General features: G+C 37.4%; 1 protein-coding gene across 3 annotated transcripts in view; it reads right to left on the bottom strand.

Moving 5' to 3' along the window:
* COPB1 (COPI coat complex subunit beta 1) overlaps window positions 1–12711 on the bottom strand; it is a 42639-nt gene extending 29928 nt beyond the window's left edge. The window contains exons 1-6 of one of the 3 annotated variants that reach the window (XM_003777804.5): window positions 12290–12711; window positions 11454–11596; window positions 6787–7016; window positions 6216–6385; window positions 3142–3256; window positions 1067–1159 (exon numbers count right to left, since the gene is read on the bottom strand). In XM_003777804.5, coding sequence (XP_003777852.2) covers window positions 1067–1159; window positions 3142–3256; window positions 6216–6385; window positions 6787–7016; window positions 11454–11544 — 699 coding nt within the window. In that variant the 5' untranslated portion in view covers window positions 11545–11596; window positions 12290–12711. The other 2 variants (XM_009246591.4, XM_054525938.2) reach the window with 2 other exon arrangements.
* Window positions 12712–15986: the final 3275 nt, after the last annotated feature.

Here is a 15986-nt window from a genome sequence, read left to right as displayed (position 1 = left end):
TCTCAGCACTTTGGGCGGCCAAGGTGGGTAGATCACGAGGTCAGGAGTTTGGGACCAGCCTGGCCAACATGGTGAAACCCCATCTTTACTAAAAATACAAAAATTAGCTGGGTACAGTGGCGTGCACCTGTAATCCCAGCTACTCAGGAGGCTGAGGCAGGAGAACCGCTTGAGCCCAGGAGATAGAGGCAGCAGTGAGCCGCGATCGCACCACTGCACTCCAGCCTGGGCAATAGAGTGAGACTCTGCCAAAAAAAACACAAAAAAACAAAAAACAAAAAAAACCCGTACAGTGTCTTGGTTTCATCTTAAATTTCCATTCCAAACTACTGGTACCTTGTGTTAAGAGGAGCCCCTTTCTTACAGAAGCAAGACAGCTATAATCAGTTAGTAATGTCTACCGGTGTTTTGACCATACTATCGTATTTAATAAAGCCATCTGGACCTATGTTTTGTTGGCCTCTAATGGTATCAATAGCAAAGTTGTATCTTCTTGTACCTTTTATCAGAACATTAAGATGTAATCAACTCTTTCAAAGGATATATCATAGTAAAGTGTTGCCAATATAGTACTTCATTTAAAAATCCAAAATTCGTAGCTGGTTTTAGATTTCCTGTCAATGGCCTACAATGTCATATTAATGCATTTAAAGTTTTTCTATTCTCTTTTACAAACAGGGAACATAAAAAGTATTTAAGGCTTTTTTGTTTGATTTTAGTAGTCTGATATATGCTCAAGAAAATCTTGCATTTTATTTGAAAGCCTAATTCATAATCTATTCAGTGACTGGGAAGTTCACAATGATTTATGTGCAGCTACACTGGCTCAAGTCATGAATTTTTATCAAAATCTTTACGGAGGTTTAGAAAGGATATAAGCAAGTATTCTACTTGGAAAATACAATAAACCAAAAGTAAAAGAAAAAAAGGCTTTAATAGGCTATGCTATAAAATATTTATACTATTAAAATATACTACCCTAGCAATTATTACCCCAGAAAGAAACTATTTAACCCTGTCTTAAACTGCTGAGTTTATTTTACTCATCATAGATTATCATTCTTACCTTATAAATCAGTTCAACAATAACCAACTGCAGAATGTCTCCAAATGTTTGAACTTGATCAATACAAGTACTTAAGTAATCCAAAGCTCGATCCTAAAAAAAATAAGAATATATTTATCATTCTCCACCTCATTCAATAGAAGGACTTAATGCATCTTAAAAAAATACACACATTACAACTCAATATAAAACAAACGAGAAGATCAGGTCAAAGAGAAATTAATTGGGAAAAAAAATCAAGAATAAAATTAACACATAAAATATAAGACATAAAGTTAAATATGTTTTCTGGAAATGAGCCACAAACCTGGGGTCTGATTTTCTAGCAGCTAAACCAAAGAGGGAAAACACTATGTGTTATGGGATTCAGGGTATCCATACAATCAAAACCAGCTGCTTAGGTGTATAGTTATTCCTATTACTGAGACCTAAAAGAAAAATCTCCTATGTGTCCTCATATATTGGACACTGTAATATAGAGAACTACAATGCTGAAAACATCTCTCCAGTAAAAGTATCAATAAATTTTATTGGACTATTTCTGATTATGTCCCTCAATGTAGGTTAACAGCATAATGCCAAAAGCATTGGTCAGTAAAACCAATTACACAAGAGGACAAAACACTGCTCATATACACAGCTTTCTCATAATCTTGTTTAGGAAGACAAAATGACAATATCGAATACCACTTCACATGCCCATTAACATTGCTACTATCAAAAAAATAATATTAACAAGTGTTGGCAAGGATGTGGAGAAATTGGAACCCTTGTGCACTACTAGTGGGAATGTAAAATGGTAGAGCTGCTGTGGAAAACAGTATAGTAGTTCCTAAAATAATTAAAAACAGAATTGCTGCATATTCAGTAAATCCACTTCTGGGTATATACCCAAAATAACAGAAAGCAAAGTCTCAAACAGATACGTGTACATCTACATTCACAATAGCATTATTCCTAATAGCTAAAAGATTGAAGCAACCCAAGTGTTCACCAATGGGTGAACAGGTAAACACAATGTAGCATATATTCACAATGGGATATTATTTAGCCTTAAAAAGGAAAGAAATTCCAACACATGCCGCAACATAAATTAACCTTGAAGACACTAGGCTAAGTAAAATAAGCCAGTCACAAAAGGACAAATACTGTATGATTCTACTTATCCAGAATACTTAGTCAAAATCACAGAGACAGCAAGTAGAATGGTGGTTGCCAGGGACTGGGAGGAAGCGGTAATAAGGAGCTATTTTTTAATGGGTACAGAGTTTCAGTTTTGCAAGACAAAAAAAGTTATGAGGATGGAAGATAGTGATGGTTCTACATTATAAATGTATTTAAAATCACTGAACACTTAAAAATGGTTAAGATGGTAAATTTTTTTGTTATGTGTATGTTACCACAATTTTAAATAACTGGGGGACAATCCATTAAAGGAAGATCTGGGGGAAAAACTAACAGTATCTAGATTTCAGAGGACTGGAAGGCCTCCATATTTTTCAGACTTCATGCATATTATTTCCCATATTTTGGTGACAAATACTGGCTAGAAAATTTCAAGATTAGATGGCATCAAGGTGTACAGAGTAATTGCTAACCAAAAGTAGATCCATGTACTTTAACCACCAGCAGAGCAGGATGTAGAGTTGGCACCCATGTATGAAAGCTGAAGAACCTAAAAGGATACACATCTACACTGAAGGCCACCCTATTTCCACAGGCATGGCTAAGGATGTACCTATGCAAAGCTACTATTTTTCTCTACTAAACAGTTTTGGATCTATACCAACATAGGAAAGAACAGCCATAATAATTTTAATTTTTAAAAACTGTAAGGTGGCTGCTCTAAAATGCCTCTTCAATGTTTAATTGAAAAAAAGAATGTATACATATGCAATATTTTAGAGAAGGGTTAAGAAAAAAATATATTTTTCTACAAGCCTAAAAATTTCAAAATACACAAACCACATGAACTATAAACAAAATTACTGACTAAAAACATGATTAAGTCTATGTAATACTTTTAATTCTCACTTAAATACAGTAATAAAAGCATTTTTTAAAAAGTACTTCACCTGATCTGCATGAATTAGCATCATAAATGCATTCCTTTTGCAACTTGCATCCTTCTCATTCACCAGAAAATCATGTATCAGTTCAGGAGCATCAGGTATAAGATGTTCAAAATTTCTTTAAATAAAACAGGTAACATCCATATTTAATAAAAGCCTACTTTACTATTTTAGTAACTCTCTGGACAATACCAAAATTAAATTTAATCAAACTTTACAACATAAATGATTCTTTTGCCTTTTTTTTTTTTGGAGACAGAGTCTCACTCTGTTGCCTGGCCTGGAGTGCAGTGGTGCGATCTCAGCTCACTGCTGCCTCCACCTCCAGGGTTCAAGCGATTCTCCTGCCTCAGCCTCCCGAGTAGCTGCAATTATAGGTGCCCAACACTACGCCCAGCTAATTTTTTGTATTTTTGTAGAGATGGGGTTTCACCATGTTGGCCAGGCTGGTCTTGAACTCCTGACCTCATGATTTGCCCACCTTGGCCTCCCAAAGTGCTGGGATTACAGGTGTGAGCCACCGTGCCCAGCCAAGGCTAGAGTGCAGTGGAGTAATCTCGGCTCACTGCAACCTCCGCCTCCTAGGTCAAGTGATTCTCCTGCCTCAGCCTCCTGAGTATCTGGGACTACAGGCACGTGCCACCATGCCGGGCTAATTTTTGTTATTTTTTTTAGTAGAGGCGGCATTTTGCCATGTTGGCCAGGCTTGTTTCATACTCCTGACCTCAAGTGATCCACCCACCTCGGCTTCCCAAAGTGCTGGGATTACAGACATGAGCCACCATGCCCGGCCTGCTTTTTGAAACTTCAAATCAATTAGAACTGGGAGAAGGAGGCGGGTGCAGTGGCTCATGCCTGTAATCCCAGCACTTTGGGAGGCCCAGGTGGGCGGATCACCTGAGGTTGGGAGTTTGAGACCAGCCTGACCAACATGGAGAAACTCCGTCTCTACTAAAACTACAAAATTAGCCAGGCGTGGTGGCGTATGCCTGTAATCCCAGCTACTTGGGAGGCTGAGGCAGGAGAATCGCTTGAACCTGGGAGGTGGAGGTTGCAGTAAGCTGAGATTGTGCCATTGCACTCGAGCCTGGGCAACAAGAGCGAAACTCTGTCTCAAAAAAAAAAAAAAAAAAAAGGAACTGGTAGAAGGAAACACAAAGTTATACCTTCATCTATTAAATTATCAAATTATACATTTTCTAGTTCAATAGAGAAAAAGCTGATTTATTCAACACACCATCTGTTAATTAATGTCTCTAATAACTGTTCTGCATACATTTTAAGCATATCAATATATTAAGAATTACATTAAGATGAAAAAAATAGTCCCTTGAATTTTATTAGTTGTGTACTATTTACTTACTGACTTGCCTCTTCTTTTGGAAATTTAGAAATATTAGTACAGAAAGGAGTGAACACTAGCTTAATAAAATCCATCACCTTGCTTCAACAATTATTAATTCATAGCTAGTTTTGTTTCATCTATATCCTTGCCAAATTTCCCTCTTGCCATATTATTTTGAAGCAAATCACAGGCAATGTATCCTTTCTACTGTAAATGTATTGGTAGGTTTCTCTAAAATCAAGGACTCTTTACTTGTAAAACTAATTATTCATCATCATACCTCACAAAATTAATAATTTCCTAATATCAAGACATAGACAGTGTTCAAATTTCCAGTTGTCCTATAAATGGCCTAATTTTTCTATGTGCACTATAGTTTAAATTCTGAAATTTGTGTAGTCTGTATTGGTAACATTAAAGGAACTCATCCTACATTATTATTATTATTATTATTATTTTTTTTTTTTTTGAGATGGAGTTTTACTTTTGTTGCCCAGGCTAGAGTGCAATAGCGTGATCTCGGCTCATCGCAACCTCCGCCTCCCAGGTTTGAGCAATTCTTCCGCTTCAGTCTCCCGAGTAGCTAGGACTACAGGCATGTGCCACCACACCCAGCTAATTTTGTATTTTTAGTAGAGAGTTTCTCCATGTTGGTCAGGCTGGTCTCGAACTCCCGACCTCAGATGATTGGCCCGCCTCGGCCTCCCAAAGTGCTGGGATTACAGGCATGAGCCACCACGCCTGGCTCACCTACATTATTAACCAGAATACCACTTTCCTTAATGGATAAAATCTAATACTAAGATAACTATGAAGTTATATCTTAACCAACAGATCTACTAAAGTACAAAGATGCTTATAAAAATTACATTGTAGTCCTTAATAAATTGATACCTGTGACTGTAAAAACTGAGTATTCTAGCTTCATCTAACTGGTTCCTTAAATTGATTTAAAAATCCAAAATCTCAGCCGTGCGTGGTAGCCCGCGCCTACAATCCCAGCACTTTGGGAGGCCAAGGCGAGTGGAACACTTGAGGTCAGGAGTTCGAGACCAGCCTGGCCAACATGGTGAAACCCCATCTCTACTAAAAATACAAAAACTGGCTGGGCGTGGTGGTGGGTGCCTGTAATCCCAGCTACTTGGGAGGCTGAGGCAGCAGAATCGCTTGAACCCAGGAGGCGGAGGTTGTTGTGAGCCGAGATCGCGCCACTGTGTTCCAGCCTGGGCAACGAGAGTGGAACTCCATCTCAAAACAAAACAAAAACAAATAAAAATTCAAAATCTTCAGCTTTCTAATAATTGGAATCAGTTATAACCGTAGCCCTTCTCATTTAAAAAGCTTCTGATGGTAAAAAGGCTGACATTCCACAAAACGAATTCTAAAACAAGGTCCAAAGTTAAAAGCCTATAGAGGCCAAGCAAGTGAACATATAAAGTGGCTTGGAGTAATACGGTTGAGAATGACAGGCACTGTCATAAACTGTAAAGTATATAACTTATTTAAAGGGGGTTACTGTTATACAAGTTCAGCAGAATGTTGTCATGTGGAAGCTAGGGCCAGCGCTGCCAGATCTTTTGACTTTTCAATGTTCATAATAAAAAATACAGTGCTGGCCACACAAAACATATCTCCAAGCTATATTCAGTGTGCAAGCAACCACTCTGGAACCACTAGTCTAAAAGACTAAACAGTACTCACGGAATGAAGCCAAAGCAGTATCTTTATTTACCTATAGATGGTATAGATGGCCAAAACAGCATTTCTTCTAACATAGCTGTGTCGATGCTCCAAACACGCACGAATAGCTGGCATTAAAGGTTCTAGCAATTCTGCTTCTTTCAATTTGCAAAGAAAACGAAGAGTAGATCCTCGAATAAATTCATTAGGATGTTGAAGATCCTGACATAAAAATTAAAATATGAAATGCTCAGTTTCAGCTTTTTACAAAAAGAAAATTTTAATGCAAAACTTTCCAATGAAAAAAAAATACGTTTGAGAAAAAAGACCTAGACTACCAACAATTTCCATCATATTCCTGTTGACTGAAGCAATTTTTACCTATCTCATCAACGTCTTATATGTGTGTCACTGTCTTTTAATTAATATATACACATAAAATGCATAGAAAATGTCTGAAAAGAGTGACAATAAAACTTTTAAAAATAACTCTTTACAATTCCAAATCTCTACAACTTACACCTTATCAAAGACTCAATTTTAACAATTAAAACACAGCCCATCCTACCAATTTTACATTTAAATTCAAAGCAATATTCAGAAATAATTACGATTTGGTTTACCTTTCTGTATGCATCACATACAAGGATCATCTCATGTAAAAGTCTCCCATCTGGAGTTGTTTTAGGAACAATTTCCCAAAATACCAGAAGTAATTTCTTGATAGTGTGATCCTGAAGAGGTAGCACAAAACGAATGATGGTCATCAGAAGTCCAGGAAGCTTTTCACCATTCAGAATCATAATGATCACTTTCTTCAAAGCTTCAGTCTTTGACTTTACGTCTCCTTTTTCTGAATTGAAAATTTAAAAAAAAAAAAGCACAATTATTTCAAAAGAAAATTCATCACATAAATTTAAAAGCAATTAACAAAATAAAATGTACCTTCTTACTTCAGTATCAGCAATGGTAATAAAAGTACAAACCCAAGTGACAAGGGTTCTCCACCAAATAAGCTGTCTTTGCTCAAGTCATTTATCTCTGGAAATCAGACTCTTTATATATAATATGAAGGCACTGGATTAGATTTCTGGTTCCTAACCAATTGAGTTAATGCAGACTGCATGAATCTACAGTCATACCAAGTAAACGTGTTTCAAAACACATATAGCTATTTTTCAAAATGTAAATACATACTATTAATTGCTTTTGAATTCAAAACAGCTTTTAGCTATTTGTGTGCATTTTAACAAAGTTAAAACTACTATTATGGGAGGATAAATATGTAACTTTTTTAACATTAGAAAGAGAAATGTCATACTCAAAAAGGCTGAAAACTAAAGTAGTGGATTATTTCTAAAATCTCATCATAGCTCTGCAGGCAGGCTGTAAAACTTTAGAATCTTTCTTAAGATATCATCTGGAAAACTGGGAGGTAATGCAAATGTTCTAGATTAGTAGTCATTATTTAGAATTAAGGATGACACATTTAAGATAAAATGCTAGTTTACTGTTATTTAGCCTAAAAACTCTGCAATATAAAGTATTTTATGCAAAACTATCTATAATTTCACACCATTATCATTGCATACTGAAGAATTTATAGTACTAAAAATCATCTGGATCCAAAACTCAAAGGCAGAGAAGTATGTAGTAGCACACTGTACTGCAACTGTTTAGATCATCAAAATAAATGAATTATCTTGGGAAGGGGAGAACAAAGAGTAATCACAAGTCTTCAATAATCTTAGGGCCATTATGCGGAAAAGAACTACAACTAATGGGTAGTAGTTACCGGGAACCAGATTTGGGCCTAAATATGAGAAATACATTTCTAATGATTAGAGCTAAGCGGCTATTAAACAGAGTTCTGAGGGTCAGATGTGGTGGCCATCTGGCCCACAGAACTCTTCATTTAATAGCCACTTAAAATTTTTGTATTTTTACTAGAGATGGGGTTTCACCATGTTGGCCACGCTGGTCTCGAATTCCTGACGTCAAGTGATCCACCTGCCTCAGCTTCCCAAAGTGCTGGGATTACAGGCATGAGCCACCATGCCCAGTCTCAACTCTTCTTAATGGCAAAAATATACATTAAACTGGAGAGTATGTATTTATTTATTGGTTGGAGGATGGTAGCTAAGGCAGCTTCAATTAACACTAGGGCATTGTTCCAACTAAAGGCAGATTTTGTTCTTTACTTCCTAGCTATAACTTTAAGTATCCTGAGGATCTAATAATGAAAATTTTTAAATTATGAGGAAAAAAACACTAATGAATGTATTCATTATTTTGCATTCAACTATCCTACATGAATATGAAAAAAGGGAAATATATGTGGCTTATGTATATAATGGTATCATTTTAAATGTCATAAAACTGGGTTTCTTTTCCCTTCTCTAAAAATAGACCTCAATAGAAACCTAGTATTAAGTAACCTAAAATCAGGAGGTATTCCATTACCACTGATTAAGAAGTGGGAATAGCCAAGTAAAATATTAAGTTTCTTTTCAAACTGCAAACTATCTTCTAAAAGATACTTTCTATATTTGAAGCATAATTTTCACTCTGCTCTGTTTAAACAATATTTATCAGTTTAAGTTGTATTTATTTTTAGCAGTTCAATTAAACAAGAATCATTACTTTGGAAAGCATATTAATTATAAATTTTTTTTTCTTGACAGAATCATTCACAAAAAGGGGACACGGTATACATTTTTAAAATTCAGAAATAAGATAAATTTAGTAAAGTTCCAGGACACAAAATCAACATACAAAAATCAGTAGCATTTCTATATGCCAACAGTGAACAATCTGAAAAAGAAATTTAAGAAGTAATCTAATCCCATTTACAATACCCACAAATAAAATTAGATACCTAGGAATTAATTTAACCAAAGAAATGAAAGATTTCTACAATGAAAACTATAAATACTGATGAAAGAAATTGAACAGAATATCAACAAATGGAAAGATATTCCATGATCATGGATTAGAAGAATCAGTATTGTTAAAATGTCCATACCACCCAAAGCAATCTGGATTCAATGCAGTTCCTATTAAAATACCAATGACATTCTTCACAGAAACAGAAAAAACAATCCTAAAATTTATATGGAACCACAAAAGACCCAGAATAACCAAAGCTTCCTGAGCAAAAAGAACAAAACTGAAGGAATCACATTACTTGACATCAAATTATCCTACATAGCTACAGTAACCAAAACAGCATGGTACTGGCATAAAAACAGACATACAGACTCATGGAAAATAACAGAACCCAGAAACAAATCCATACACCTACAGTGAACTCATTTTGACAAAGGCACCAAGAACATACATTGCAGAAAAGACAGTCCCTTCAATAAACGGTGCTTGGAAAACTATATGCAGAAGAATGAAATTTGTCCCCCATCTCTCAACTTATACAAAAATAAAATCAAAATGGATTAAAGGCTTAAATCTAAGACTTTAAACTATGAAACTACTACAAGAAAATATTGGGAAAAATCTCCAAGACACTGGTCTGGCCAAAAATTTCTTGAATAATACCCCACAGGCACAGGCAACCAAAGTAAAAACGGACAAATGGGATCACATCAAGTTAAAAAGCTTCCGCACAGCAAAGGAAACAATCGACATACGTGATGAAACAACCCACAGAATGGGGGAAAATATGTGCAAACTACCTATCTGACAAGGGATTAATAATCAGATATGTAAGGAGCTCAAACAACTCTACAGGAAAAAAAAAATCTCATAATCTGACTTAAAAATGGGCAAAAGATTTGAACAGACATTTCACAAAGACATACAATTGGCAAACAGGCATATGAAAAGGTGCTCAACATCACTGATCATCAGAGAAATGCATATCAAAACTACAATGAGATATCATCTCACCACAGTTAAAATGGCTTTTATCCAAAAGACAAGCAAAAACAAATGCTGGAGAGGATGTGGAGAAAAGGGAACCCTCGTACACTGTTGGTGGGAATGTAAACTAGTACAACCACTATGGAGAACAGTTTGGAGGGTCCTCAAAAAACTAAAAACAGAGGTACCATACAATTCAGCAATCCGGCTACTGGGTATATATCCAAAAGAAAGGAAATGAGTACATCAAAGAGATATCTGGACTCCTATGTTTGCTGCAGCACTGTTTACAACAGTCAAAACTTGAAAGCAACCTAAGTGTCCACCAACAGATAAATGTATAAAGAAAATGTGGTACATATACACAATGGAGTACTATTCAGCCATAAAAAAAGAATGAGATCCTGTCATTTGCAACAATATGGATGGAACTGGAGGTCATTATGTTATGTGAAATAAGTCAGGCACAGAAAGACAAACTTCACGTGTTCTCACTTATACAAATAAGTATAAGCTAAAAATCAAAACAAACTCATGGAAGCTAAAAATCAAAACAAACTCATGGCGATTGAGTAAAAGGATGGTTATCAGAGGTGGGAAGGGTAGTGGGAGGGAAGTGGACATGGTTAATAGGTACAAAAAAAAGAAAAAATGAGTTAGACCTGATATTTGATAGCACACAGGTTAACTACAGTCAATAATAATTTAATTGGACATTTAAAAATAACTAAAAGTGTAACTGGATTGTTTGTCACACAGAAGACAAATGCTTGAAGGGATGGATGCTCCATTTTTCCATGATGTGATAATTATGTATTGCATGCCTCTATCAAAGCATTTCATGTACCCCATAAATATATACATCTACCGTATACCCACAAAAAGTAAACATTAAAAAAAATTCAGAAATATAGTTGTTTTCTTGTTTGCAAAAATGCTTAAAAAATGAAAAGGTAAACTTTTCTGGAAAATATGTTAATTCCAGTGTTGACCTAATTGTTTGGGTGAGTAATCCAAAGAACAAAGTTATTTTGGTTTTACAAGCTAAGTAACATGAAGTTAAGTGCACGATGGAATTAATATATTCCAATACACATCCTCAACCTGTTACCTAGAAAAAATAATCAGCTACATTAAGTATAATATATTGAAGTCCACAAAAATTATGACATTTTGAGGAATATCTTAACTATTACAATTTCTTTGGGTTTACTAAGATAAACTGAGATGTTCTATTTCAAACAACCAATATTTAAAGAAGTTCGCATTTTTAATAAAAGGTCTATTGAAGAGATCCTAGAAAAACTTTAGACAAAAATTAAGCATTTCTAATTATAAAGTAATACGAAATATGAGTTTTTTATTTTCGTTTTTTCTTTTTTCATTTCATTCTCAAAATAATATCAAAGGTTACCTAGGTCATTTTTTAAGCTAATTTCAGATGGTGGTTCTGAATCCATTGGCACGTTAATTAACGTGTAGCACACATTCTCAGCTGCCGTCATGGTTTCTGGTTATAATCAATCCTCGACACAAGATTTAAGGATGCCAGAAAATCTAGAAAAATAAACACAGATATATCATTACAAATTTTAAAAATACCCCACAAACCAGTACCTATAGTGACCTTTTAAAGTATTAGAAAGTGCAGGTCAATCTATATCGTATTCCCATAAAAATAAATTCTAGTAAAAACCACACTGTCAGCTCCGGCATAAGGTATATTATCTATCACTCCCTCATCGCATCCCGGTCCAGTGTTTGAGAATGCTGTATAGCCGAATGAAGGCCCACAGAACAGTGACAGTCCCCCCAGCCACACCCCACAATGTTATGAAACGTATGGTTTGTACACAACACACAATCGGCATGCTCAATTAAGAGACCTTGTGCCTGAATACTCTGCCAAAACCCTAAAGCGCTTTATCGCGGTCCTTGGTGGGTTCCGACTCTATGTCCGCAGGTCCCTTAACCAGCGCGCTGCACCCCCACCTCGCCCTACCCGCTTCCTCCTCCCCTTCCTCCAGCAAAGCAGCCCTGGGCCTGAAAGGGTAAGCCTAGCGGTCTTGGGAGGGAAAAGACCCCTGGCCAATACAAAGGACGGGATGGAGCGTCCGACCCGGAGCTTCCTAGCCGTCCGCCCCCACCCCCACCCGGTCCCCTCTGCCAGGCCCAGACGCAAGGGCCTAGTCGCTCCCCTTCCGCATCTTCCAGCTAGAGAGCCAGTTCTTCCGACTCTGCCCGACTCACCACGCCTCTGGGACTGGGGGCTTGTGGCCCACTACCAGGCTCTGAGGGGCAGTGGTTTGGTGCAGCCGCGGATCCGTCTACTCCGGCTCCGACCCGCAGCAGCAGCGGCGGCTCCAGAGTACTTGGCTGACGTGGAAGGGGGTGGGGTAACGACCGAAGCCACAGCCACCTAGCACCTACGGCGACTCAGAGAGGACATGCTTTCTTTGTGCAGCGCTTGCGCGCTGCAAGTATATCCTATTTTCTTCCTCTTCTCTCGTCCAGGGTTTGATTAGGCCGCAGAGCAATGAAACCACGTATTTTCTGGTTTTCCCTGCAAGCCAAGCTCTGAGTTAAGCACTATGCTCATTTAAACGCTAACTGGAAATCGTTCCTTCTTCAGGAACAGTCAAGGGGAGGAAGTGCTTGGAGAGAGGGAAACTTTTACAGGGCTCTGTTCCCGTGAAAAATAGCTCTGGACTGGAAAGTGGAAACCCAGGAATCCTTTTTCTTGCCCACACCCTAATAAACTGGGAAAGTAACTAATACTATTGGGAAGGTAATTCAGTTATTTTATTAATGATCACTAGATTAAAATCCATTTCCGTTCTTAACATCGCTAGTAGTTTGAATCTGCCTCTGCAGGTAGGGCTGGAGTTACTTGTAAATCTAAAGTCACATTGGTATAATTTCTGCTTTTTATTTAATAATGGCCTCTTTCCGTGATCCTTTCTGGGCATCCAATAGATTAGAAAAGAATTTTATGCATAAAGGGAGACAGTCACTGTTTTAAAGCATTTTACGTATCTCCAAAGACCTAATTGTTAACAGCTACAATCAGCCATAGTACTTTCGGTTTTGCCCATTTGAAATTCCATAGCACGCCCCGCCCCTACACCTCCCTCTGTCCACAAAAAGGTTTTATGGCCAATTATTAATAACAAAATATCTTAAAACTTAAGCAAAATATTGCAAATAAAAAGAGATCTGACGGCAACTGCCTTAATTAACAGGTTCATCTCAGGAAGATGGAACACCAATAGTACCTCATTTATGTAGGATCTAGCTCTTTTGAGCTTTCTCTTTTTAGAACCATCAAGCAATCTACAAATTCTTTGAGTACCCAAAATGTATTACAAAGGCCATGTGTTGACAGCACTTTAAGAGTGCCCCTCTGATTCTGTGCATTCATTTTTTTAAAAAATATTTAATCTTAATGGTAGAGTGACACGAATACAGAGATCCCATATACTCTTTACCCAGTTTCTCCCAATGGTAACATCTTGCAGTTATAGTACAATATCAATTTCAGGAAATTGACAGACATAATTCACCCAATCTTGTCCAGACTTCGCTAGTTTTACATGTACTCGTTTTTATATTTACTTGTAGACAATTTTATCATGCTTATATGTGTGTAATCACCAACACAGTCAAGATAGAACAGTTCTATCACAAGGATTCTCATGCTGTCCTTTGATAGCCATAGCCACCTCCCACACTAACCTGTGGCAACCACTAATAATTCTCTATGATTTTTATCATCTCAATGTTATATAAATGGAATTATACAATGTAATCTTTTGAGATTGGATTTTTTTACTCAGCATAATTCCCTTGAGATCAATCCCAGGTGTGTGTACAACTGTTTGTTCCTTTTCTGTGTATTCGTTTTTAACACGGAAGTTTTACAAATGCAGTTATCTGGTTTCCAAGCCTACTTAACTTACCAAAAAGTGACAATCTGTCAGCAAGAAATGAGGCCAAAAAAGGTATAAAAACTAGACTTACAGTAAGAAAGCTCAGTTTAGGGCCATCATGGTGTAGGACTTAAACCGTACAGACTTCATTTGCCCCAGAGGTTCATTGTGTTACAGAATAACTTTGAGGTTTCTCATGACCCCAAGTCATTAAGTACTAAATATGAAAAGGCAAGAAAATGTAATGTTTTACATATTACTTTAGTTAGATCTGAACCTACAATTGTCGTTGGCAGTGCATATATTTTCCCATATTCTTAAGTACAAAGCTTTTTGAATGGGTATAAGGACCTTAATATTAGCCTCATTAACTCTTCCCGATCTGTTGTAAAATATACTTTGTTTTGGGCTGTTTTACTCTAAGATGCAATTATATAATTTTGAATGCCTTTTAAATTATACATGCAGAGCAAAGACCTTGTCATTTTATCAAGGACCATAGAAATTGTGGTATCTAAAAAGTCAAGGCCTGGAGAATAGGGACTTGCCCCAAATCATGTAATGGCCAAACACTGAGTTAGAACTAGGACCTGAATCCTGTCATCTACTTTATTATTTTTATTTTTTTGAGACAAGAGTCTCACTCTGTCACCCAGGCCGGAGTACAGCGGCATGATCATAGCTCATTGCAGCCTCCGACTCTGGGCTCAAGTGATTCTCCCACCTCAGCCTCCTGAGTAGCTGGGACCACAGGTGTGTGCCACCACACCAGGCTAAGTTTTAAAAATTTTTGTAGAGATGGGGTCTCACTATATTGCCCAGGCTGCTCTTGAACTCCTGAACTCAAGCAATCCTCCCACCTCGGCCTCTCAAAGTGTTGAGATTACAGGCGTGAGCCAACACACCCAGCCACTGCCTTTTATTCCATGCCAGTTCTTCAGAGCTGCACACATACATGCTCAATAAATTCCAAGTGAATTGAGTATCTTTGTATCAAAGTGACAGGCTGTCTAAAACATCATTAGGATTTTACTGTTTGTAATTATTCAACAGACTAAATGGGATATGTGAGTACAACAGACTAAACATGAAAGGGCATCACAATGAACTGTATATACAGTGGGGCTGAGTATTACTGGGAGTGGGGAGGACTTTAAGTTCTAAAGTCAGTACATAAGACTAAAAATCACATTGAAAAAATTACTTAAATTGCTCCCAAATTATAATACAGAATATTTATTTTTTTAGCTGAATACAAGCCAACTAGTGGTTTGCATTTGTGGAACAGGTGCATGTTCCACAATGATAAACATACAATATCTTTGCTTTTATTTTTTGAGACAGAGTCTCGCTCTGTCACCTGGCCAGGCTGGAGTGCAGTGGCATGATCTCGGCTCACTGCAACCTCTGCCTCCCAGGTTCAAGCGATTCTCCTGCCTCAGCCTCCCAAGTAGCTGGGACTACAGGCGCGTGCTACCATGCCCAGCTAATTTTTGTATTTTTAGTAGAGACAGGGTTTTGCCATGTCGCCCAGGCTGGTCTCGAACTCCTGACCTCAGGTGATCCACCCACCTCAGCCTCCCAAAGTGCTGGGATTACAGGTATGAGCCACAATATCTTTAAACTGCAGAATGATTCAGCAAAGACAGAGGCTCACCCAATGGAATGCATGTGGAAGAGAGATCTGCCTAAGCAAAGGGCAGATTATTATATTTCCCACTTATGCTCCCTCCCCAGACTAAATACCCATCATGTGTAGAGGCAGGTGGGAGTTCCTGAGTTCACTATTTTGTGTGTGTGTGTGTGTGTATGTGTGTGGAAAGTTACATGTGCTTGATGCAACTCCACTGTAGGTCAAATAGCCACATGGTACTTGCGTCTAACTCCCAAGCTTACATGGTAGATTCCTGAGGCTACTGCTGGAGAAACTGACATCTCTCACATTCCAGTACTTAGACATCTTTCCCTTAATAAGGCTCCCAGAGCTACTTCTACCATTCTCTAAGGAATCAGGGAGA

The sequence above is a fragment of the Pongo abelii genome, chromosome 9 (assembly GCF_028885655.2).
Source record: "Pongo abelii isolate AG06213 chromosome 9, NHGRI_mPonAbe1-v2.0_pri, whole genome shotgun sequence".
Taxonomy (NCBI): domain Eukaryota; kingdom Metazoa; phylum Chordata; class Mammalia; order Primates; family Hominidae; genus Pongo; species Pongo abelii.
The sequence above is the reverse complement of the archived record's forward strand: the minus strand, read 5'-3'. Positions and strand labels throughout refer to the sequence as shown.